This window comes from Pristiophorus japonicus, chromosome 10 (assembly GCF_044704955.1).
Source record: "Pristiophorus japonicus isolate sPriJap1 chromosome 10, sPriJap1.hap1, whole genome shotgun sequence".
NCBI lineage: Eukaryota > Metazoa > Chordata > Chondrichthyes > Pristiophoridae > Pristiophorus > Pristiophorus japonicus.
Window position 1 is genome coordinate 104,786,571 of NC_091986.1, and position 26,939 is coordinate 104,813,509.

The window sequence follows — 26,939 nt, forward strand, 5'->3', positions numbered from 1 at the left end:
CTGAGGGTTGTAAATCTATGGAATTCTCTGCCCGAGAGAGCTGTGGAGGCTGGGTCATTGAATATATTTAAGGTGGAGATAGACAGATTTTTGAGCGATAAGGGAATAAAGGGTTATGGGGAGTGGGCAGGGAAGTGGAGCTGAGTCCATGAAAAGATCAGTCATGATCTTATTAAATGGCGGAGCAGGCTTGAGGGGCCGTATGGCCGACTCCTGCTCCTATTTCTTATGGCGGCCTGGGGTGCTAAAGGCCTCCCATTTAAGCGGTGCCCCGGTGGCGAATGTCCGCCAGCTTCAGGACCTGCGGGCTCTTAAATTAGCTGCATAGCAAAAGAAAATCAACACTGTCCCCAACTGAAATAAATATATAAAGTGTTGTTAATGTGGTAAGATTTGCCTTTAAGTCTAACCCGATAGATCCTGGGATTATTATTCAGTGCGCATCTGGGTTTCCACAGATCATAACTGTTGCAAAGAACAGCTTAGCACCCATTCAAACTTATTGATTTTAATCCCCCCACATTCCCACCGCACCATTCCTGAATGCTATTTGTTGTTAGTCTACATTACTTAGACTGGTAAGCTCATTTCAATTCATAGAGAACATAACCGTGCCTTGGTGGATAGGTTTTCTGTGGTTGAATGTGATGCATTTAAATTTTTATCTGTAATCTCTCACATGTTGAGTTTCTAATCTCAGCTATATCAGTGATTCTAGCAGAGATCAACCACATCCACAAATAGGTGGAATCAAAAAGACAGCTATCTCCAGGTTGTTCTGATGTACCTACTAGGACTATATTTTCTTAATTTGCTAATTTTAAATAGATGAGTATAAAGTGTGTATGAATCTTTCAATTTAAATTCATATCTGCCTTTTCACTAGTGATTGGCTGAAAATATATCCCCTCATGTGTAATTTTGATGAGATGGAAATTTAAATGTTTCAATTTTTCATCCCAGCTGGAGTGGAATCATTAAAATTTGGCAGCAAAACCCTCCACCATCTTGGTGTGCAAAGTACAGGAGGGCATTCTGCTCCTGAAATTTAAAGTGTCTTTACTCACACTCTGGCCATGTAATAACCCTTGCAATTTAACCTAAATATATCCAGCTTTTGCCACATTTTGTGTTTAGCGTTGCATGATTGCATTATTTTAAATTTAATTAAAGAAGGTGGCTCAAGGGCAATAAATGCTGGCTTTGTCAACAGCACCCATATCACATGAACAAATAAAAAAAAGTAAAAGTTTCACCCAAAGATTAAATGAAGCCACTAATGTGGTTTATAAACAAACTGTCAATCGATATTGGTCTATCTTTGAAAAAAATAGCAACTTATGATGTCTTACCAAACCACATGATTGTTAAGAGTTTGTCTCGTGATTTATGAGATGGTGAGGTTGGCATTACTGCTTTGGTGCTCTGGTACCGTTTGGTTTGGGCTGTATCAGTCTAAGGAAATTCCACTATATTTGAATGTGGACTTGAATATTCTAAATCAACAACTAAAGGTGTGATCGTCAAACACCGGTTGTTGTCCTACACTTTAGGCATCAACAGTGCCCACCACCATTTTACTGATTTTGTCTTGGCAGATAGGAATTTTGATCGAACTGAATATACTTTTAACACACTGCAATATTTTTGTATGCAGCAACTGACCAACAGCCCAACTTGGTTGAGGGGGAAAATATGAAATATATAGCAGCTTAAACCTCAATTGCTGTGCTCTTTTGCATTTGTCCATTTTCTTCCAACCTCACTGACTGCTTATTTTAAATAAATAAACATACATGACTGGGTTGGTGCAGTTTCATGCAGCCCACTTTAAAGAGCACCATAATTACAGAGTCCAAATACAGGCATCAAGTCAGCATTGCAGAGATTATTACATTAGCAAACTTTTTGTAGACATTTGCATTAAAACATACAGATTCAAATAATTTCATCAGTAAATGCAATCTACCACAGTCAAAATATATAGTTTGCATTCATCTTTTTAAAGGTGCTAAAAATGTATGCTGCATAAAAAATGAATAACCAATCTTCTGCAAGTAAGGAAAAAACAATTAAACTGCTTGCCTGTTTTGCTCCATAAGATGCTGCTGATACTGATGAATAGTATGCATATGTTTATCTTCTGGAGACAGCTCATTTGACACGAGAAGCTCGCAATGCTCAATCTGTGTAGAACACAAAATAAACCAAGTGATGGTTTAAAAAATAATCAAGTCCTTTGTAATGCTCAGCAACAGGATTATATAAAATCACAACAAAAATGCATTGGATATCTGTTCAGGAAATATAAAACTTGTTTATACACAGTATGCCCAATGTGCTATTTGGGATCAAGCCAAGTACATTGTAATTAGAGCGTAGTGACTATTGACACAAGTGGAAATAAAATATTCAAATCTCCAGACATGTATTAGCAAATTGACTGTATTCGCAATGCTTCATTAATTTTTAGGATCTATGCAAAGAGCTGCTTCAGGTCCCAGTTTTTAAAAAAGCACGCTTTTTTGCAAGGTACATCATTGGCAAAAATCATAAAAATTTATAGCACGGAAGGAGGCCATTTCGACCCATCGTGTCCATGCCAATCGCCTTAAATCTGTGTCCTCTGGTTCTCGACTCTTCCGCCAATGGGAACAGTTTCTCTCCATCTAGAGCCCTCATGATTTTGAACAGCTCTATCAAATCTCCTCTCAACCATCTCTGCTCTAAGGTGGACAACCTCAGCTTCTCCTCGTTCTTCCTACCAAAATGTATTACTTTGCCCTTTCCTGTGCTAAATTTCAACGGTCACCTGTGCGCCCATTCCACCAGCCTGTCGATGTCCTCTTGAAGTCTATCCCCAACCTCCTCACTGTTCACTATACTTTAAGTTTGTGTCATCTGCAAATTTTGAAATTGTGCCCTGTACACCAAAGTCTAAGTCATTAATATAAATCAAGAAAAACAGTGGTTCCAATACCGACCCCTGGGAAACCCCACAGAGTACATTCCTTCAGTTCGATAAACAACCATTCACCACGACTCTGTTTCCTGTCGCTTAGCCAATTCTGCATCCATGCTAAAGAACGCAAGTCATAGGAGCAGGAGTAGTTCATTTGACCCCTCGACCCTGCTCCACCATTCAGTGAGATTATGGCTGATCTTTTACCTCAACTCCACTTTCTGCACGATCCCCATGTCCCTTGATTCCCTTAATATTCAAAAATCTATCGATCTCTGTCTTAAATATGCTCAATGACTTAGCTTCCACAGCCCCCTGGAGTAGAGAATTCCAAATATTCGCAACCCTCCGAGTGAAGAAATTTCTGCTGTCACTGTCCTTTATTCCATGGCTTCAACTTTGCTGAAAGCCCATTATGTGGCAATTTATCAAACGCCTTTCGAATCATAGAAGGAGGCTATTCGGCCCATCGTGTCTGTACCAGCCGAAAGAGAGCTATCCAGCCTAATCCCACTTTCCAGCTCTTGGTCCGTAGCCTTGTAGGTTACGAAACTTCAATGCAAGAACATAAGAAATAGGAAGAGTAGGCCAGACAGCCATTAAGATCATGGCTGATTATTGACCTCAACTCCATTTCCCTTGATTCCCCTAGACTCCAAAAATCTAACTATCTCAGCCTTGAATATATTCAGAGTCTCAGCATCCACAGCCCTCTGGGGTAGAGAATTCCAAAGATAAATGGGCATATCCAAGTACTTTTTAAATGCGCCGAGGACTTCTGCCTCTACCACCCTTTCAGGCAATGAGTTCCAGTCCCTCTCTACACTCTGGGTGAAAACATTTCTCCTCAACTCCTCTCTAATCCTTCTACCAATTACTTTCAATCTATGCCCTCTGGTTATTGACACCTCTGCTAAGGGAAATAGAGTGGATAGGAAAGACCTATCTAGGCCCCTCATAATTTCATACACCTCAATTAAATCTCCCCACAGCCTCCTCTGTTCCAAAGAAAACAACTCCAGCCGATCCAATCTTTCCTCAGTTAAATTCTCCACTCCTGGCAACATCCTCGTAAATCTCCTCTGTACCCTCTCTCGTGCAATCACATCTTTCCTGTAATGTGGTGCCCAGAACTGTTCGCAGTACTCTAAGCTGTGGGCTAACTAATGTTTTTACACTGTTCAAGCTCTCAACAACTCTGCTCTCTGCCTCAGCTAATAAAGGCAAGCATCCCGTATGCCTTCGTAACCACCTTATCTATCTGCCCTGCTACCTCAGGGTTCTGTGGACATGCACTCCAAGGTCCCTCTGTTCCTCTACATCTCAGTATCCTACCATTTTTTTGTGTATTACCTTGCCTTGTTAGCCTTCCCCAAATGCATTACCTCACACTTTTCCGGAATGTATTCCATTTGGAAGTCCATGTACAGCACATCAACTGCTTTGTCCTCATCAACTCTCTCTTACCTCATCAAAAAACTCAATCAAGTTAGTTAAACATGATTTGCCTTTAACAAATCCGTGCTGCCTTTCCTTAATTCATTCAAACGTGTCCAAGTGACTGTTAATTTTGTCCCAGATTATCGTTTCTAAAAACCTCCCCACGACCGAGGTTAAACTGATTGGCTGTAGTTTCTGGGTTTGAACAAGGATGTAACATTTTTAACATGGAGATTATTTTATTTCGAAGCGAGTGGTCATGATCTGGAATGCGCTGCCTGAAAGGGCAGTGGAAGCAGACCCAGCAACCTTCAAAGGGGAACCAGATAAATACGTGAAGGGGAAATATTACAGGGCTATAGTGAAAGCGCAGTATGCGTGTGTCGGGGGGGGGGCGGCGAGAAAGAGGACTGGGACTAATTGGATAGCTCTTTCGAAGATGGGCCAAATGGCCTCCTTCTGTGCTGTACCATTCAAAGAATCATAGAATGGTTACAGCACGGAAGGCCATTCGGCCCGTGCCGACTCTCAACTAGTCCCACTCCCCGGCCTTTTCCCCGCAGCCCTGGAATCTTTTTTCCTTCAGATACCCATCCACCCACCCCCGCCCCCCAAAAAAGATAAAATTGAGCCTGCCTCCAACATCCTCACCGGTAGTGCATTCCAGATCCTAACCACTCGCTGCGTAAAATAAGTTTTTTCTTGCATCGCCTTTGGTTCTTTTACCAATCACCTTAAATCTGTGTCCTGTTTCTGGACCCTTCTGCCAAAGGGAACAGTTCCCCTCTATCTACTCTGTCCAGACCCCTCATGATTTTGAACACTTCTGTCAATCATCAAGGGACTTACAAAAAGAAGAGAAGAACCTGAATAGTCATTAAATACTGTTCCATTGCATCTCATATTACATCTCTCCAAAAAATTGCAATTTCATGGGAAGTTGATTGTGCAAATGCAATGATTAATACCAAGGACTACAGTTATTTGCTTAAAAAGCGGTCAGAAGAAGAAATTAGCTTTACTGAACATTAATCAGATCAGGAAGTCAATTCTAGACTGCATTACAACAGAAATTTTGAGTATTGCATTAACTGATCGGAAGCAATTTATATTTTCTGGCAGTCAACTTTCAAACATATTAGAACCATCAATCCTTTAGCAGGGACACTCAGTCATCAACTGCATTGCAGTTGTTCATACACCATGGCATCTGATTCAAGAAACTGAAGAAGCAAAAGATAGAACAAAGCTGCCCAATGCTATTAGCTAGACATTTGCAGCTGTGCTGCGATGTCCATAGGGCAAGTCTTTGTGGTGTGGGGGAACATTTTTGATATCTGTTGAGCATGAAAACATACTGATTGGCTCAAATCTCCTATTTACTAAAAAAAAAGTTTGAAAACTATTTTCTCACTACATTTTATTAAAAAAGACAGCCAATTAACAACCAGCAACATCCACCTCAAAAGGCAAAGAAAAAGATTTTGATCTATTACTGCCATTTTAGACAGCTTTGGGAAATCCCCAACTCCACCCCCATTACAAGGGCACCAGATTCACTACTTTATTCAAGAACTGGGTTTGCAACTAGACATGACACTTTCACTGGTCTTGGAGCAATAACCAGGTGATCCCTCAGTACTTGCTTTTTCAGTGTTCACAAATATTTTGCCCCTCTGCCATTTTTTTCCTCTCCAACACAGCTAGCTGAGAATTATGCACATTATTTAACCTATATTAAAAAAAGCATTCCTTCCACTTCATATCCAATACAGTGATAACTACAAGGCTGATCATGCCTCACAGAGGATCCTGGTTTCCAGTTCGTTCTATTTCACATATTTCACAACATTGGGGATTTAAAATTAGATAGTGTTTCACCAGAACTATTTTGGGGTATCTGCAAGGGGAGTTTGCAGGACAAATGACACAGAAAATCACAAATGTTAAAACTTATTGAATCAACTCAACCAAAATCAATTCTGCTGTCTCAAAATACTGGATTACCAGCTTCATGGTTTTGCACTCCATTCCCCCTTGCCACCCCCCCCCCCAACTCTGACAAGAAAAACAGGGTAGATTTTTGTACAAAATAAGACATTCCTATTCATACAGGAACATTCTTTGAATCCTCATCTCTTTCTTTCTCCCTTCCTGTATGGTTCACTTTACTCATTATCGTCTCTGTACCCCTTAGCTTGTCTTGCACTCTCTCCCTCTTGCTGCAAGTCTCTATATCTTAATCTTTTCTCTCCTGTATGCCTCCCTATTTCACTTGGTTTCTGACACGTGTTCTTTTATTGAGGTATTGTTTCTATCACTTACCCTTTTTTAAAGTCTAGGGTATATAACAAGGTATGTGTACCAGGTCAGAGATGACTGCCAGGATCAGGTAGGTGTGTGAAAGGTGTTGTGACACAGAGAACGGAGACAAGCAGGCCTCCAAATAGAGCACATGTGCCAGCCACCACAGTGAAGGTATCAACCAGGAGGTCCAGAGCACTCAAGGTACGTGTGCCTTGGTGGGGGAAGTGTGGGAATCATGACATGGCGTCACTTGACAGAGCCACAGAGCCGCAAGAAAAAGTTACTTCACACAAAGTCTTTATCTTTTTAGCAATGGGCTACTGCCATTGAGAGCACTCCAAAAAGGATTCTATAAAAACAAACGAATTAAAATCTCTCACCTGTGACACCACATCCTCAATCACTGGTCTTTTACACTTTTAACAGCCAGAACATACCATTGCTTGTAAAATACTACACACAGAATCACAAAAACTATTAATTGCTGTTTCATGTTAAACCAACATGATCAGCAAACTATTATTACTTGCATTTGAACGACGGATATTCAAAATCCTGAAAAAATTGTCAGGTCAAGTTTGCTCTCATTTTATGACGCAATAAACTGAGACTATGGCCCCAAGTTTCCACATGATTTGCTCCTGATTTTTAGGAGCAACTGGTGTCGAACGGAGTATCTTAGAAATCGGAATTCTCGTCATTTAGTTTGCTCCAGTTCTAGTCAGTTAGAACAGTTTCACTTTGGAACAGAATTTTCTTTTCAAAAGGGGGCATGTACGGCCACTTACGCCTGTTTTCAAAGTTTCGTCAGTGAAAACTTACTCCAAACTAACTTAGAATGGAGTAAGTGAAGATTTTTGTACGCTCGAAAAAAGCTTGTCTACACTTTAGAAAATCAGACGTAGGTTACAAATCAGGCGTAGGGAATGGTGGGGGGGGGGTTTAAAGGGAAGTTTACAAACATTAAACACTTCAGTTTTACAAATAAAGAAAGAGCCATCATCAATAATAAATGATAAATACATCAATAAATCAATCAAAAAAAAATTAATAAGAAATAATTTTTTTTTTAAATCAATAAATAAAACATTTTCTACTTATCGACTGTAGCACCGGGAGCCCTCCAACAGCATGCTGGGATGCCCCTCCCGCCCCGCCCCCGCCCAGTGTGTCTCTATCTCTCTGTCTGTCAGTGTCTGTGTTTCTGACAGCGAGGGGAGGGATGGGGGAGAAGGGGGGGGGGGAAGGAGAAAGGAGATGGAGGGGAGGGGGGGGGGGGGAAGAGGAGATTGGGGGGGGGGGGGAAGAAAGGAGATTGGGGGGGGGGGGAGAAAGGAGATTTGGGGGGGGGGGGGAGTAAGGAGATTGGGGGGGGGGGAGAAAGAGAAAGGAGATTGGGGGGGGGGGGGAGAAAGGAGATTGGGGGGGGGGGAGAAAGGAGATTGGGGGGGGGGGGGAGGAGAGAAAGGAGATTGGGGGGGGGGGGGGAGAGAGAAAGGAGATTGGGGGGGGGAGAAAGGAGATTGGGGGGGGAGAAAGGAGATTGGGGGGGGAGAAAGGAGATTGGGGGGGGAGAAAGGAGATTGGGGGGGGAGAAAGGAGATTGGGGGGGGAGAAAGGAGATTGGGGGGGGAGAAAGGAGATTGGGGGGGGAGAAAGGAGATTGGGGGGGGGAGAAAGGAGATTGGGGGGGGGAGAAAGGAGATTGGGGGGGGGAGAAAGGAGATTGGGGGGGGGAGAAAGGAGATTGGGGGGGGGGAGAAAGGAGATTGGGGGGGGGGGAGAAAGGAGATTGGGGGGGGGGAGAAAGGAGATTGGGGGGGGGGGAGAAAGGAGATTTGGGGGGGGGAGAAAGGAGATTGGGGGGGGGGGGAGAGAAAGGAGATTGGGGGGGGGGGGAGAGAAAGGAGATTGGGGGGGGGGGGAGAGAAAGGAGATTGGGGGGGGGGGAGAAAGGAGATTGGGGGGGGGAGAAAGGAGATTGGGGGGGGGGAGAAAGGAGATTGGGGGGGGGGGGGGGGGGGGGAGGAAAGAGAGAAAGAAGATTGGGGGGGGGGGGGGGGGAGAAAGAAGGGAGGCTGAACGGGCCGGGCCCGAGACTTCGGGCAGGGCCCGTCCCCAGCACCAGATTTACAGATAGGTGGCGTTGGGTCGGGTCGGGGGTTGGTGGGAGGGAGGTCGGTTCGGTTCGGGGGGGGAGGGAGGGAGGGAGAGGGAGGTCAGGTCTGATCCAGTCCAGGGTCGGGTCCAGTCGGGGGGGGGGGGATCGGGAGTCGGGTCCGGGGAAGCGGGAGTCGGGTCAGGTCCTGGAGGGGGGGGGGAAAAGAGTGAAGCGTGAGCGGGAGTCGGGGGGGGGGGGGGGGGGGGGTCGGGTCCGGAAGCGGGAGTCGAGTCAGGTCGAGAGGAAGCAGGAGCTGGCCGTGGGAAGAGCCTTATTCACACAGCCCCAGTGAGGCCATTCGGCCAGGGCTAGGGGCTGTGTGCTTTGGGCCCCTCCCACACAGTTTCGGGCGCCTGGAGCTACTGCACTTGCGCGCCCACTGTAGCACGCATGTGCAGAGGTCCCTGCACTGTTTTCAGCGCAGGGACCTGGCTCCGCCCCCTACAGCTCCTGCTGCGCTGCGCCGAGGGCCAGAGGACCTGGAGGGAGGTGGAGAATACGGAGGTTTTTTTTAGGCGCACTTTGTGGCGTGAAAAACGGGCGTCCAGGTCGGCACTGCGCCGTTCTAGGCGCGGCTCGAAACTTGGGCCCAGAAAATGCAGGTTTTTAAAGCCTGCAGCAGAAATCCAATTCACTCACCTCAGCATCCAGATGTGGGTGGTCTATATCCATGTGTGCAGCTTGAGGTCTCCAAGTACCTTGTTCACTCACAGCATTATCTTTCCTCTCCACCCGATGTCCCAAATGGTCTTTTATCTGATCATACTCTTGCAGTGCCTGCTTTTCCAAATTGCTCCTCAGTCTCACTTGCATTTGAGTTTCTCCGTATTGCTGCTGTAACTGAGCTTTCTGCAAATGAGCTTCTAGGGTCAGTTTCTGCTGTTCAGATTGCCACAGAAAAGCCATCTGTTGCTGCTTCTGTTGTTCCAATTCATGCAACTAATGAAAAAACAAAAGTGGAGACAGGTATACATTAATATCAAAATTTTAATTTAATGAATTCAATTTCCACCCCTTTCTTCCCATACCTTTTTCATGAAAACATTGAAGGGAAAGACTGGATGACACAACAGGTTCGAACTGGGACTCAAGTCTACCATCACATTTCTGTAACTCTGAAGTTTGGATGTATGGAAAGAACTTTATTGCACCATAACCATGCTGTAACATGCTTGATGTTGACGGAATTACTGGGGAAAATGTTCTGCTCACCATACCGACAAGCACAAATTCAAGCCTTGTGCCCTACCAAAAACTCTCTTTTTGTTAAAAAAATATTTGCACTGTAGATACCACAGGAGTACATATATCCAGGGCAACAATGAGGAAAATCACCGAGAATGCAGACCCTCTCAATGTCAAGGCATTGCCCTTACACCACATCACACAAAAGCATTTTCCCTGCATTGCCAAATCGGTTATTTTCCGAAGAAAGTAGAAAATAAAAATAAAATGTGATACAACAACTTGCATTTATATAGCACCTTTAAAATAGTAAAACATCAAGGCACTTCACAGGAGCTTTATCAGCCAAATGTGGCACCAAACCAGAGAGAGATATTAGGACAGGTGACCAAACGCTTGGTCAAAGAGACAGGTCTAAAGGAGCAACTTAAAAGGAGAAATGTGAGGTAGAGAGGCAGAGGGGTTTAGGGAGAGAATTCAAGCGACTAGGGCCTAGGCAGCTGAAGGCACAGCCGCCAATGGTGGTGTGAAGAAAATCAGTGAAAAGATAATGAAGGGTTGTAGCGCTGGGGAAGGTTACAGAGATAGGGAACGGTAAGGCCATGGAGGGATTTGAACACAATGATGAGAATTAAAAAAAAATAAACTCAAGCCTTTATAGAAAGCAGCCCCTTGGACAGCTGGACAAAAGGGGATCTTGAAATGTGAAGGAAGCTTCCATTTCAAGAACGAATACAACTCTAAGCTAGCAATAAAAAAAATGATCATTCCAACATTCCTCAAGTAAAACAGCAGCTCTGCTGGTACTAACCGAGCACATTGATTGGGGTTTTATGATTGCAAATATTTGCAGAGATACTAGACCATTATATGAATCTGGTAGATAAAACTGGAGTTGGTTGAAGGAGAGGAATTTGTTCCGTGGATCCTGTACAATTGTGCAATTCCACAAGGGCTTTGTCCTAACTCGCACCAAGTCCCGATCACCCAACACGCCTGTGATGGCTGACCTACATTGGCTCCCTGTTAAACAACGCCTCAATTTCAAAATTCTCATCCTGGTTTACAAATCCCTCCATGGCCTCGCCTCTCCCTATCGCTAATCTCTTTCAGCCTCAACTCCACGAGATGTCTGCGCTCCTCAAATTCTGCCCTTTTGAACATCCCTGATTATAACTGCTCAACCATCGGTGGCCGTGCCTTCAGCTGCTTGCGCCCCAAGCTCTGGAACTCCCTCCCTAAACCTCTCCTTCCTCCTTTAAGACGCTCCTTAAAACCTACCTCTTTTAACCAAGCTTTTGGTTACCTGTCGTACTTTCTTCTTATGTGGCTCAGTGTCAAATTTATCTGTTTCGTCTTATAATACTGCTGTGAAGCATCAAGGCGCTATATAAATAAACATTGTTGTTGTTGTTATAGTAGTAAGGTAAAACCTTCAAAGCCAAAAAAGGATTTCCATGTGATTAGAACCAGGAAATCAGTCAAGATATATGGTGGGGGCCGGTATGGCTGGGAGAAGTCCGTCAAGACCCACACTGGTAGCGAAACCACCCAGAGGAAAATCCAGCCTAAAATATTTATTTTTAGCTTTGTTTTTTTCAAATTCTCAGCTAGATTGCCAGTGCAGTTAAGTGTCAGAGACTTATCCAGATGACCAATTCACAAAGCATCAGCATTATTGATATAGGAGGAGAATAAAATGTATTTGAGGAACTCCGCATGGTAAAAATTATGGTAATCTTGATCTGGAAAGAGGCACAATTTTAGTTCTAAATTATCAGAAGCTGACAAATTAATTTCAAATACAAGTTCAGTGGGGCATGCAGCAGTGCTAACTTGCACTTGGTTGCATGTCGGAAGAGTATTACTTTTCTTTGAGGGTGGGAAGAGATTATAACAAAATGCACAAAAATGACTAGAACTTAGCAAATATTTTTCTTTTGAGTTTCCACGAACATACTTGTTTCCTTCTGTCTACTTCAGATCTAATTCTACTCGCTTGCTCTTTCGGATGACATAAGGTTGTATTTCCAGCCATTACGGTATCTTCAGAAACTTCGTTTTGCTCTATAAAAGCAGAACAGCATAGATTATGCTTCACAAATACAAGATATAAACATTCTGAGCCGGATTTTCACCAGGTTTGCAACCGGGTTTTCACTGCGATTTGACCCTCCGCGGTGAAAATCCGGTCGGTGGGATCCTTGGGTACCTCTTTGCAGCGGCGCTTCCAAGAACTGCCATGGAGAAGCACACTGACGTGCAACAATGCAGATTGCGTTTGAGTCGCACTTCCGGCACTCTTCTGACTTGTACGCCGCACCAAGAATACCGACATGTCAAACCTGTCGGTACAGCCCTGTCAGCAGCGGTAAGTATGAATAACTTTAAAAGTTAAAGTTTTTATTTTTTTAATTATTTTTCAGCGATTTAGTAGCTAAGGGTTTTGTGAATGTTTATTGGAATTTTATTTTCCCCCCCCTCCCAAGGCCTCTCTCGCAGCGTTCCCAGCCCTGGACCAAAGGTGCCGAAACTCACAGTTTACACAGCGAATCGTCATGCAACGCCTCCTTTACCGATGCTGTAAAGGCCGAAAGTTCGGCCTAAAAAAGGTACCGCAGAAAAAAAACGGTAATTTTGGCGTAAAACTAGTTTTCGCTGAAAACCAAAAATCTAGCCCATTAATTATTTTCCATCAAACCTGCAGTGCATCAAGTTGAACTTATTTGAAATTCTATTCTAATAATATTTGATTTTAAAAAAACAATATTTCTAAAACTGTAATGTTACAAATCTTTAGTTTTAAAATTAGTTTGGATGAAAGTGCAGTCTACAAAAAGGAATCAAAATTTAACATTTCTTACCACACTTACGTTGATTGGCATGAACTAGCACTGACTGCATTTCTGGATGCTCTTCACTTGCATCCCTGTTGGCTGTGGATTTTGTTGAAGTTCTTTGCTCGCTTTCTTCACTTGTGTTCGAACCAGACTCAATGGTCATATCTTTGTTTACATCCTTTGGTTCGGGCTTTGATGTATAATGATTCCTTTGCGTCCTTATCTTGGTAAATAGTTTCTTTAAGGCTGCCTTAGATGGGCTTGCAGAAGGGTGACTGGATATTACCAATGGTGGGACTTCATAGTAGCAAAAAAAAGGTAAAATTAGTTACCATGTGCAAACATTTTCTAAACCATTCTACTAATTGTTTCATTTACCTTACTGAAAATTAAACAAAAATATCCTAAAAATGTGATGATCCAGAGAATAAAACATGAATACAAACAAACATATGGATGATGCAAATGTGTAGTACATTAGTGGTATTATTCAACGTGCTGTACTATACAACATGGAGAACAATTTTATTTATAGGGTTAAAGAAATGCCTTCAGACCCAATAAGCCCATCCCTTTTTGACTGATCAATTCTACCCCAGCTGCTTTCTCATCATATCACAGGACCCCTTCCACCTCCAGAAATATATCCAGTTGCCTCTTGAACCCAATTTATAGCATTTGCTTCAGCAGTCATCCCGAGCAACTTATTCGAAAACATTTCACCCTTTGCGCAAAGTGAAAATACACAATTTCATTTCTTACCCCTACTTAGGTTCCCTGTATTGAAGCCTATGACAGCGAATGAAAATAGATTTCTCATGGAGTCTCCTGCATTGTTAAAATTAATGGCTAGAAAATCGTGCGAGCAAATTTGTTTAAATTCCTGACATGCACATCTTTACACACGAGCACCAGTGCATAAAATCTACCTCAACATTAAGAAAATATTTCCATGATTTTGCATGTAAATGGTGGCACATATGATCGTGAATTAAATAGCAGAATCTGCTCATTTACGCTAGTTCATTCTTACCTGAAGCCAATCTGAAACTAACCACTTACCACAAAACATCCCAACCTGTACCTCTACAAGACCTGGTTTGTAAATCTTAACAAAGTTGATGTTCAAATTGGGAAACGAGAGAAAAGGTCAAAATGGACACAATTTCCAAATAGCTTCTTAAAATGGGGCATTAACAGATAATCCTTTATTGCACTAAACACAAATGGGTCATGAAAGCCAAACGTCCAAACAAGAACCGAAACAAACTAGGTTTTAAACCACTAATAGATGCTCCAAAACATAAAGAACATAGAAGCAATTAAATCATAGTACCTGTACAGTATTGCACAAACTTTTTCCATTTTGTGATATATACTCTGTTTATGGATGTTTGGTGGGATTAATTGGAGCTATCAATGATTCCCCATTCCCTTCACCGCCCCCCCCCCCCCCCCGCCACCAACATATTGGCCTTTGACACAAATCTCTTCTTGGGCTCACTCCACGTTATCTCTGCATCCCAGCTTGTACCCTTCACGCTTCAGTACAACTTTGGGTGTTCTCCTGCTCCATCACTAGTGACAGAACATTAATCTATTATGGACCTGCTCTCTGAAATACTTTACTAACCCATCACCCCACACCCCTTGCTTTACAACTTCAAAAATCTTCTCAAACCTAACTCTTTCAACCAGCCTGTGTGTACCTAATCTATTTCTCCCACATTTTGGTTCAGTGAATGCCCATGCTGTGCACTCCACCATCCACCACTTAACGTCGGCAAGCGATGCTGTGGTCTCCATCCAGGCCACTGAAATGAATTTCCTTGATTGAGCTTGTCCACTCGTCCAGTAGGTTTCCCGGCAAATTAGAGGAACCAGGTCTAGTGACCTCATTTGATGATGCATCATCAGATGGTTTCCTTAAAGGGACCATGGCAAAATTTATTTTGACATTTGTGCTGTCAGTGTTCTACAATACTGTAGTGCTACAAACACTGACAAGCACTGCAGAGGTGCACGGCTGAACCCAAGCTCTCCCATGACCCCCAGAGGAAGTCTCAGCACAAAGGGAGGTCCTCTTCACAAGAACACAATAGGAGCAGGAGTAGGCCATTTGACCCCTCGAGCCTGCTCTGTCATTTAATAAGATCATGGCTGATCTGATCATGGACTCAGTTCCACTTCCCTGCCCGCTCCCCATAACCCTTATCGCTCAAAAATCTGTCTATCTCCGCCTGAAATATATTCAATGACCCAGCCTCCCAGCTCTCCGGAGCAGAGAATTCCATAGATTTACAACGCTCAGAGAAGAAATTCCTCCTCATCTCAGTTTAAAAATCGGCAGCCCCTTATTCTGAGACTATGGCCCCTAGTTTTAGTTTCCCCTATGTGTGAAAATATAGTCTCTGCATCCAACTTGTCGAGCCCTCTCATTATCTTATGTTTCGATAAGATCACCTCTCAATTCTTCTGAACTCCAATGAGTATAGTCCCAACCTACTCAACCTATCTTCATAAGTCAACCACCTCATCTCTAGAATCAACCTGGTGAACCTTCTCTGAACAGCCTCCAATGCAAGTATATCCTTCCTTAAATACGGAGACCAAAACTGTAAGCAGTACTCCAGGTGTGGCCTCACCAATACCCTGTACAGTTGTAACAGGACTTCTCTGCTTTTATACTCTATCCCCCTTGCAATAAAGGCCAAGATTCCATTTGCCTTCCTGATCACTTGCTGCACCTGCATACTATCCTTTTGTGTTTCATGCACAAGGACCCCCAGGTGCTGTACTGAAGCACTTTGCAATTTTTCTCCATTTAAATTATATAATTTGCTTTTCTATTTTTTCTTCCAAAGTGGATAACCTCACATTTTCCCAAATTATACTCCATCTGCCAAATTTTTGCCCACTCACTTAGCCTGTCTATATCCCATTGCAGATTTTGTGCCCTCCTCACAATTTGCTTTCACACCCATCTTTGTATCAGCAAACTTGGCTACATAACTTGGTTGAAGGGACCGAGAGTAATTAATATAGATTGTAAATAGTTGAGGCCCTAGCACCGATCCCTGCAGCACCCCACTAGTCACGGTTTGCTAACCAGAAAATGACCCATTTATTCCGACTCTTGTTTTCTGTTAGCCAATCCTCAATCCATGCTAATATATTACCTCCAACCCCATGAACTTTTATCTTCTGCAGTAACCTTTTATGTGACACCTTATCGAATGACTTCTGTAAATGCAAATACACCACATCCACTGGTTCCCCCTTATCCACCCTGTGCGTTACATCCTCAAAGAACTCCAGCAAATTTGTCAAACATGATTTCCCTTTCATAAAACCATGCTGACTCTGCTGGATTGAATTGTGCTTTTCCAAATGTCCTGCTACTGCTTCCTTAATCATGGACTCCAGCATTTTCCCAATGACAGATGTTAGGCTAACCGGTCTATAGTTTCCTGCTTTCTGTCTCTCTCCTTTCTTAAAGAGGGGCGTTACATTTGCATCACTACATTTGCATCACATTCCCTTCCCATGAGCAGAAGAGACCTCTCCAGGAGATCAACATAGCCTGGTTGCACATTGCATAGGAGGGCACAAGCAGGGATGTGGTCAGGAGGAGCTGGATGCAGAGTTGCAAATGTTTCAATTATCTCAGTAGATCACGAAACATTAGCTCAATGCCACACAACCTCATCCTGCTGTGCCTCTAATCACATCCTCATCACTCTTCCCTATTCGACTCCTGCACACCCTTACTCACACCAAGTTACATTGCACCTCCACCCATCCCTCTCTATCTACATTATCAAACCCTCCTCTCACTAGCCACCCCTCACAATCACCCTCATCCTACTGCAATCATATCAACGAACACACAAAAATAGGCACTTGGGTGTTTTGCTTAAGAATTCATAGCAACACATCGCTATTAAGAACTAGTTGGTTTATTAACAACCCCAGACCCAACTGACTGGGATTTTATTGAGTCTTGTGAACATCACGTGTGGCTAAGCCACTCACTATGCAACAAGCTCTGCATACCCGTGAGCATACATTACTGTTCTCCCCCTCTTTCTTTTAGACGCAAGGTATTTATAAAATATTTCAAAAAATTACTTATGATTACAATTTTACAAATTCGACAGCTGAGTCTGAGCATCTTGTTGTAATCTTTTTGCTTCCTCCTGCTCCGGCCTCCATTTCATGACAATTGGCAGGCTATGCCCGTTTTCTATATTTTTTTATTTGACTCAGGAGTCTGTTTTGGGGAATTTCTGTTTTCAGGGCGTGTAGCCCAAGATTCCTGACCTCTATCGTCCTGTGTCCTCGAGTTTCCTTGAAATCCTTACATCTGTCCGATTATTAATGTTCTTCTTAAGATCTTGGTATTCCCAGTTATCAATAGCCGGTCTAATTGGTTTGCATTTTCTCATTGACCTTCTCAACTGAACCACCCCCACCCCCCTGGAAGACAGAGTCTCTGCGTCATTGTAGCATACCCGCAAAACCGCCTTCAGTTGGCTGCATCAGAGTTGATGGGCATATGGACGATGTGACCGTTGAAGTACTTGGACCTACCAACTCACTCTGATCATCATCCAAGTCAGACTCATAATCATCTACTCGTGTTACCAAAGGTGCATCACTTACTAGAAATATTTGATCCACATGAACCTTCCTGATGTATTCATCAATTTTGACCAGGTACTGCTTGGTGCCACATACCCGAATAATTGTCCCCCATTTGTGTTGACTTGCCATTTTCAACTCTGTTTCTGGGCTCACTGTAAATTTAGCTGGGCAGTGGGGGTGCCGCCAAGACGTACTGCTGCACGCTATGCCACCACCCACATGGTGACATCAGAGCGTGGAACGCCCCCTTGACGCCGCGACTGCGGAGTTAGCCAAGTACGGTGGCCTTACCAGCAGGCGTTCGTACAGCCTGGAAAAGCTGGTGGGACATAGAGGATCCCGGGGCGGTAGTGTCCAGGGATCAAGGCAAGTGGTTAAGAACAAAGGGGACTACAGTGGGATGAGGGCAGAGTTGGCTAAAGTAGACTGGGAACACAGACTAAACGGTGGCACAATTGAGGAACAGTGAAGGACTTTTAAGGAGCTCTTTCATAGTGCTCAACAAAAATATATTCCAGTGAAAAAGGGCGGTAAGAGAAGGGATAACCAGCTGTGGATAACCAAGGAAATAAAGGAGAGTATCAAATTAAAAACCAATGCGTATAAGGTGGCCAAGGTTAGTGGGAAAATAGAAGATTGGGAAAATTTTAAACGACAGCAAAGAATGACTAAGAAAGCAATAAAGAAAGGAAAGATAGATTACGAAAGTAAACTTGCGCAAAACATAAAAACAGATAATAAAAGCTTTTACCAATATATAAAATGGAAAAGAGTGACTAAAGTAAATGTTGGTCCCTTAGAAGATGAGAAGGGGGATTTAATAATGGTAAATGTGGAAATGGCTACGACCTTAAATAATTATTTTGCTTCGGTCTTCACAGTGGAAGGCACAACAACCATGCCAAAAATTGCTGGTCACGGGAATGTGGGAAGGGAGGACCTTGAGACAATCACTATCACTAGGGAGGTAGTGCTGGACAGGCTAATGGAACTCATGGTAGACAAGTCCCCTGGTCCTGATGAAATGCATCCCAGGGTATTAAAAGAGATGGCGGAAGTTATAGCAGATGCATTCGTTATAATCTACCAAAATTCTCTGGACTCTGGGGAGGTACCAGCGCATTGGAAAGCAGCTAATGTAACGCCTCTGTTTAAAAAAGGGGGCTGACAAAAGGCAGGTAACTATAGGCCAGTTAGATTAACATCTGTAGTGAGGAAAATGCTTGAAGCTATCATTAAGGAAGAAATAGCGGGACATCTAGATAGGAATAGTGCAATCAAGCAGACGCAACATGGATTCATGAAGGGGAAATCATGTTTAACTAATTTACTGGAATTCTTTGAGGATATAACGAGAATGGTGGATAGAGATGTACCGATGGATGTGGTGTATTTAGATTTCCAAAAGGCATTCAATAAGGTGCCACACAAAAGGTTACTGCAAAAGATAAAGGTACGCGGAGTCAGAGGAAATGTATTAGCATGGATAGAGAATTGGCTGGCGAACAGAAAGCAATCAGGATAAATGGGTCCTTTTCGGGTTGAAATCGGTGGTTAGTGGTGTGCCACAGGGATCGGTGCTGGGACCACAACTGTTTACAATATACATAGATGACCTGGAAGAGGGGACAGAGTGTAGTGTAACAAAATTTGCAGATGACACAAAGATTATGGGAAAGCGGGTTGTGTAGAGGACACAGAGAGGCTGCAAAGAGATTAAGATAGGTTAAGCGAATGGGCTACAGTTTGGCAGATGGAATACAATGTCGGAAAATGTGAGGTCATCCACCTTGGGGGAAAAAAAAAAAAACAGTAAAAGGGAATATTATTTGAAAGGGGAGAAACTACAACATGCTACAGTGCAGAGGGACCTGGGGGTCCTTGTGCATGAATCCCAAAAAGTTAGTTTGCAGGTGCAGCAGGTAATCAGGAAGACGAATGGAATGTTGGCCTTCATTGCCAGAGGGATGGAGTACAAAAGCGGGGAGGTCCTGCTGCAACTGTACAGGGTATTGGTGAGGCCGCACCTGGAGTACTGTGTGCAGTTTTGGTCACCTTACTTAAGGAAGGATATACTAGCCTTGGAGGGGGTAGAGACGATTCACTATGCTGATTCCGGAGATGAGGGGGTTACCTTATGATGATAGATTGAGTAGACTGGGTCTTTACTCGTTGGAGTTCAGAAGGATGAGGGGTGATTTTATAGAAACAATCAAAATAATGAAAGGGATAGACAAGATAGAGGCAGAGAGGTTGTTTCCACTGGTCGGGGAGACTAGAACTAGGGGGCACAGCCTCAAAATACAGGGGAGCCAATTTAAAACCGAGTTGAGAAGGAATTTCTTCTCCCAGAGGGTTCTGAATCTGTGGAATTCTGAATCTGTGGAATTCTCTGCTCAAGGAAGCAGTTGAGGCTAGCTCATCGAATGTATTGAAATCACAAATAGATAGATTTTTAACCAATAAGGGAATTAAGGGTTATGGGGAGCGAGCGGGTAAGTGGAGCTGAGTCCACGGCCAGATCAGCCATGATCTTTTTGAATGGCGGAGCAGGCTCGAGGGGCTAGATGGCCTACTCCTGTTCTTATGTTCTGTTTATTTTTTTTAGCATTACGTATGAATGGGACCAGTGGGGAAGTGTGGGTATGGGTGAGGGAAATTGTTGGAAACTTTTTAAAAATTCATTTTCTTCATCTCGCATGCTAGTAGCCTACAGTCAGGAAATTCAGTAGGCCTTCTGAGATATTGCTCCGTTGGCACCCGAGGATGAGTGTGCAATGTCACTTTTAGCGCTGCTCTCTCATCTTTGGGCGGTAAAACTGAATTTTGCAGTTTGAAGCGGCACCTACCGCATGGCGTTAAAATCAGCACTCAGCCGATGACACCGCCTCAAAAATGGCAGGACCGAATTTAGACGTCGAAGTCTTTTATCTAACCCAGGCCAATAAACAAAACCGGGCCACCGCTTTCATGCTTACGATGCCACCATGAAGTTCCTTCAAGACTGGCCTGTATTGCACTGGGAATGACTACTCTCGAGCCCCATTTTAGACATCCCTGCTCACATGATTATTATCGCTGGCACAAATTAAGGGCTTTATTCCCTCGTCTAAATGAGTCCGATCTTCAGATCGCCCTCACTGGGTGTGCTCATCGGCCTGCTGTAACGTGGCATCTTTCTGTGTGCCCTCTGCAATAACAGAGGTAGTGAATCGATGTTGATGAGAACTTTCCAGAGTAAAAATCGACTACTCGCGGCCAATTTCAGAAACTTCACGAGGCAACCTTGAAAGAGCACCATCACTGCATTCTGCTTAGATGTGCAATACTCGATTTTGTAATCTTACTGAGACAATAAAATAGCCGATCTTTGCATCCCTGAAGCTGCCATAGATGGAATTGCTGCTTTTGGGCCCACGATAGCTAGTAATGGTTTGTGATCGGTTAATAATGTGAATTGGCGTCCCAAAAGAAACTGGTGAAACTTTCTAATATAAAATATAATTGCCAAAGCCTCTCTCTCAATCTGGGCATCATTTTGTTCGCTTTTGTTAAGCATGCGCGATGCAAAGGCAACCGTTTTTTCCTGACTATCATGCATAACATGGCTGAATCACTGCTCCCACACAATACCCAGAGGCATCATAATCTAGTCTTAATTCATGAGTCAGATTATAATGGACGAAAAGAGCACTACTGCTCAAGCGTTGCTTGCATGTGTCATATGCATTCTGTTGCTCTTTGTCCTATATCCAACGCACACTTGTCTTTAATAAATAATGGAGTGGTAGGAGCACCATTACTCGTCCAGGAAGGAAACAAACATAATATTGGTCCATGCCTAAAAAGGATCGCAATTAAGTAACATTTTCCGGCTCCGGAGCCATCATGATGGCTCGCATTTTCTCCTTAACTGGTTGAAGACCATTTTCATCTACCCGCAATCCTCGATAAACCGCCTCGAGCTGTATGAATACTGTACCAATCCAAACAAAGCACTCTTAGCCAATCTTTGCACACAAGTGTCGACTGATTAGCATATTTCAATATAACAAATAGGTAATTTACTATACACTCCATTTGTCCAAGCGTCTGCAATTTTTCCCCGAATATGTTTTCAGCTTCGTTGAGCTTGCCTTTAGTGGTATGCCACTGAAATTCTTGCAATACATACCGACTCGTTGAGCAATCAGCTGCTGTATCCATTGCCATATTGATCCATCGATTATTAATCAGTACGAACATTCTGAAATCCTGACATAAGGAATGCACTGCCTTGCCCTTCATTGCATATACACCAAAACCTACACTGTTCTGATCAGTTGCCACCCAGTGAAGTCTTTGATTATCATTAGGCCTGTCCTTGGATTTACATGAGGCTGCAATGTGTCCCCTTTCCCACTTGAACAGACAATGTTCTGTGGTATGGTTGCCATTACACCTATACAGCCTTGTGGCTGTGAACTGTTACTACTGCCGTTAATGGGTGAAATTCCATATAATTTTTTCTGCCATTTCCACAGAGGTGGGGTACCTTGCAAGCGCACTCAAAAAATAGATCATCTATACCTAACAATTTTGACTGGATGAGTTCATCCGTTAATCCACACAAATTTATCTTGAAGAGCCCAGTTTAGGAATCCTCCAAAATTGCAGAGTAGAGACAATTTTCTTATGGCAACAACGTATTCACTAATGGTTTCATCAGGCCTTTGGTTTCTCATTACAAACTTGCAGCTCTCCGCAGTTTCTAAAAGCTGTGAATCAAAATGATTCTCCAATATCTGTAGTATGTCAGAGAAGGAAGCATCCGTAAGCTTTCTTGGGTTAACCAATTCACCAAGATACTACGGGTCCGAGTTTGGTCGACCCTCCGCCAGCAGTCTCGATGGTTTTTGGGCGCTCTCGTCAGGTCCTCACGCCGGCGGGGAGAGAAGACCGCTGGAGACTGTCCGCTGGCGTCCGTCGGCATGCAACGCCCGCAAGAGTCCCCCTGCCTGCTGAGTTGCCAGCTTGGTCCGGGCGGTCCTCCGCTCCAGCAGAAGAAAGTGCCTTGTGGAGGCAAGTATGTAGATCTGCAAAAAAGTTAGTGCACTTCTTTTCTTTATTTCTTTTGCAAGGATTTTAGTGAATGGGGTCCCTGAAGGATTTCTGGTGCATTTTTAAAAAATTGTTGTGAAATTTTTTTTAAAAAATCCATTCCGCCCTCCCTGGGCCCAACTCTGTCCTCAGCGGTACTTTGCGCCCAGAATGGGACCTACCACCCGCTGCTGCCCAGAATCGATGTGCAAGACCCATTTTTGCCACCGGGCAGTCTTTCCCACATTTTTTCACCAAACTTCTGCCCAAAGTATCATCAGGATCTTAGCGGCCCTTTGGACAGTAATTAGGGTCCCAAGTTTCCACACGCGGTGAAAAAGGCGCCCCTCAGAGCTGGGCGCCTGTTTCTCGCGCCGAAAACGGCGCCTGAAAAAAAAACGCGGTATTCTCGAGCTCCTTGGAGCTCGATGTCTGCTTGGCGCCGCGCACAGGGGGCGGAGCCTACCACTCGCGCCGATTTTGTAAGTAGGAGGGGGCGGGTACAATTTAAATGAGGCTTCTTGGTGCCGGCAACCATGCGCGTGCGCGCTGGCGCAGTCTAAAGTAAACATTGGCACTCGGCCATTTTAAAAAGTGCTGCAGAAAAAGTGAAAATTTGTTTATTGAACCCTTGCAAAGGTTTGCATTTTAATTTTCTTGATATTTCTGTGTGTGAGAGAGTGCTTTTAGCAGCACTGCTGAATAAATCACCTGCTGAATTAATGTTGGCTCTTTAACCAGTGATACTGCAGCAACTGTGCATTTTAATTCAGCCTTTACAACTCGTTACCGTTTCAATCCCCACCACTCATTCTGTAATTAAAGATAGACTGTGATAAACGGGACACATGCACTTGTTTGAGACTATTCAAATTCTTTGTAGCTGTTCAATTTTTAACATTTTTTAATAAAACCACATTGCCCTTCCATGATCAGCACTGAGGCTTCTTGCTGCTTTCTCCCCCTGCCGTCGGTCGGTCCCGACGGCAAACCGCTGCCTTAAGTACGAGGCTTCTTGCTGCTTTCTCCGCCTGCCATCGGTCGGTGCAGACGGCAAACCGCTGCCTCAAGCACTGAGGCTTCTTGCAAATTTTTATTCATGTTGGATTTATTTGTATAAGTATAACTAAGGATTGATTGTAGAATTTAATGACTTCCCTTCCCCCCCCTCGCCCCACCTCGTTCCCGACGCCTAATTTGTAACCTGTGCCTGATTTTTTAATGTGTAGACAAGGTTTTTTCAAGCGTACAAAAATCTTCACTTGCTCCATTCTAAGTTAGTTTGGAGTACGTTTTCACTGTGGAAACTTTCAAATCAGGTGTCAGTGGCCGGACACGCCCCCTTTTGAAGAAAAAATTCTGTTCAAAAGTGAAACTGTTCTACCTGACTAGAACTGCAGAAAACTTAAATGTGGAGAATTCCGATTTCTAAGATACTCTGTTCTCTACCAGTTGCTCCTAAAAATCAGGAGCAAATCATGTGGAAACTTGGGGCCTAGGTTTCACCAAACTCAGGCCCTATAATTCTCTGCTCCAATCATGACTGACCGAGTAGCTTTCATTTTCTCCTGAACCACTTGATTCCTTAATTGCAAATCTACCGCACCTGCTTGGATTTCATTGACATCATTAGCTCTTAAAAAAAACATTTGCAATATTTCCCTGTCGGGATCTGCCACCATGCGCCTTTACCATATGTCGGGTCTGTCAGCGCTGAGCAGACCTGACACGCAGTGGCGGAAATTAAAATAATTATTGGCTTGCTTACAGCCACTTAATTTCTTTTCCCCCCCAGCTTTTTAGATTTGACAGGTTGCCTACTGGTTTCCCGCTGTGCCTAAACATCGTCTGACGCAGGTCAGTGGCGATTGAATCAGCTGATGAGTTGACAACTTCTGATGTCAAATCAAAGCTCCCAGCTGAGAAGTGCTCCCTTAAATCACTAGCTTCTCAAAACTGCATTTCCACTTCAGATTCAGAATGCTGCTAGTCTATACACAGTAGAGAGAGATAAACTATTCCCATTGGTGGAAGGGTCGAGAACCAGAGGACACAGATTTAATGTGATTGGCAGCAGAATCAAAGGCGACTTGAGGACAAACTTAAAAAAAAAATAAACGCAGCGAGTGGTTAGGATCTGGAATGCACTGCCTGAAAAGGGTGGCGGAGGCACATTCAATTGTGGCTTTGAAAAGGGAATTGGATTAGTACCTGAAGGAAAGAAATTTGCAGGGCTACAGGGAAAGGGCAGGGGAGTGGGATTAACTGAAGTGCTCTTGCAGAGAGTTGGCACAGGATGGACAGGCCGAATGGCCTCCTTCTGTGATGTAGCCATTCTATGATTTTATTTCATTCTATAAAAGGAGGCCATTTGCTGGCCGAAAGAGAGCTGTCGAGCCTAATCACTTTCCAGCTCTTGGTCAGTAGCCCTGTAGGTTACGGTACTTCAAGTGCATACCCCCAATTACATTTTAAATGCAATGAGGGTTTCTGCCCTACCAACCATTCAGGCAGTGAATTTCAGGCACCCCCCAGCACCCTCTTCTCAACTCCCCTCGAATCCTTCTACAAATTACTTTAAATCTATGCCTCCTGGTTATTGACCTCTCTGCTGAGAGAAATGGGTCCTTCCTATATACTCTATCTAGGCCCCTCATCATTTTATACACCTTAATCAAGTCTCCCCTCAGCCTCCTCTGTTCCAAAAGAACCCCAGCCTAGATTCACAAAATGGCTACAGCACAGAAGGAGGTTACTCAGCCCATCAAGCCAGTGCCAGCTTTCTGCAAGAGCACTTCAGCTAGTCTCACTCCCCTGCCCTTTCCCCATAGCCCTGCAAATTTTTCTCCTTCAGATACTTATCCAATTCCCTTTTGAAAACCATGAGTGAATCTGCCTCCTCCACCCTCTCAGGCAGTGCATTCCAGATCCTAACCATTCGCTGCGTAAAAAAGTTTATCTTCACGTCACCTTTGGTTCTTTTGCCAATCACCTTAAATCTGTGTACTCTGGTTCTCAACCCTTCTGCCAACGGAAACAGTTTCGTACTCTCTCTGCTCGGTCTAGACCCCTCATGATTTTGAACACCTCTAGCAAATCTCTTCTCAACCTTCTCTGCTCCAAGGAGAACCACCCCAGTTTCTCCAGTCTATCCACGTAACTGAACTCCTTCATCCCTGGAACCATTGTGGTAAATCTTTTGTGCTCCCTCTCAGGCCTTAACATCCTCTCTAAAGTGTGGTGCCCAAAATACTCCAGTTGAGGTCAGACCAGAGTTTTATAAAGATTCATCATAACTTCCTTGTTTTTGTACTCCATGCCTCTATTTATAAAGCCCAGGATCCTGTATAATGTTTAACCGCTTTCTCAACCTGCCCTGTCCCCTTCACCGTATCCAGTCTTTCCTCATAGCTAAAATTTTCCAGTCCTAGCAACATCCTTGTAAATCTTCTCTGTACCCTCTCCAGTGCAGTCACATCCTTCCTGTAATGTGGTGACCAGAATTGTGTGCAGTACTCCTGCTGTGGCCTAACTAGTGTTTTATACTGTTGAAGCATAACCTCCCTAATCTTATATTCTATGCCTCAGCTAATAAAGGAAAGTATCCTGTATGCCTTCTTAACCACCTTGTATATCTATCCTGCTACCTTCAAGGATCGGTGGATCCTCTACACTTATCAGTATCCTAGCATTTATTATGTGTTCCCATACCTGGTAAGCCCTCCCCAAATGCATTACTTCACACTTCTCCGGATTGAATTCCATTTGCCATTTTTCTGCCCAGTCCATGGATATCTTCCTGCAGTCGACAGCTCTCTTCCTCACTTTCAACCACAAGATCAATTTTTGTATCATCTGCAAATTTCTTAATCATGCCCCCTATATTGAAGTCGAAATCATCCAATACATGGACTTTCATAAAGCACTTGATAAAATAACACAACAGATTTACTCGGATAAGTAGAAGCACATGGGATTAACGGGATGGCAGTAACTTGGGAACATAATTGGCTAAGGGAGATAGGAGGCAGGGAGTAGTGGTGAGCGGATGTTTTTTTGACCTGGACTTGGGTATAGGCAGTACAATGCGGATGATACAAAATGTGGCAATTTAATAAATAGTGAGGACTATAGCAAACTTCAGGAGATCATAGACAGGCTGGTGAAGTGGACAGACAGATGACAGATGCAATTTAATATAGATAAGTTTGAAGTGATGCATTTTGGAAGGAACATGGAGAGGCAGTATAATCTAAATTGTACTATCTTAAGGGGTATGCAAGAACAGAAGAACTTGGGGGTGCTATTCACAATTTAT

General features: G+C 43.6%; 1 protein-coding gene across 5 annotated transcripts in view; it reads right to left on the minus strand.

Moving 5' to 3' along the window:
* cep295 (centrosomal protein 295) overlaps positions 1–26,939 on the minus strand; it is a 174,635-nt gene that overhangs the window by 93,805 nt on the left and 53,891 nt on the right. For 4 of the 5 annotated variants that reach the window (XR_011595663.1, XM_070891985.1, XM_070891983.1 and 1 more), the window contains exons 10-13: positions 12,920–13,192; positions 12,016–12,122; positions 9,510–9,809; positions 2,086–2,186 (exon numbers count right to left, since the gene is read on the minus strand). Coding sequence is in view for 4 of the 5 variants with exons in the window: in XM_070891985.1 (XP_070748086.1) it covers positions 2,086–2,186; positions 9,510–9,809; positions 12,016–12,122; positions 12,920–13,192 (781 nt within the window). In the remaining variant the exon portion in view is untranslated. The remainder of the gene's footprint in view (positions 1–2,085; positions 2,187–9,509; positions 9,810–12,015; positions 12,123–12,919; positions 13,193–26,939) is intronic. The other variant, XM_070891984.1, reaches the window with a different exon arrangement.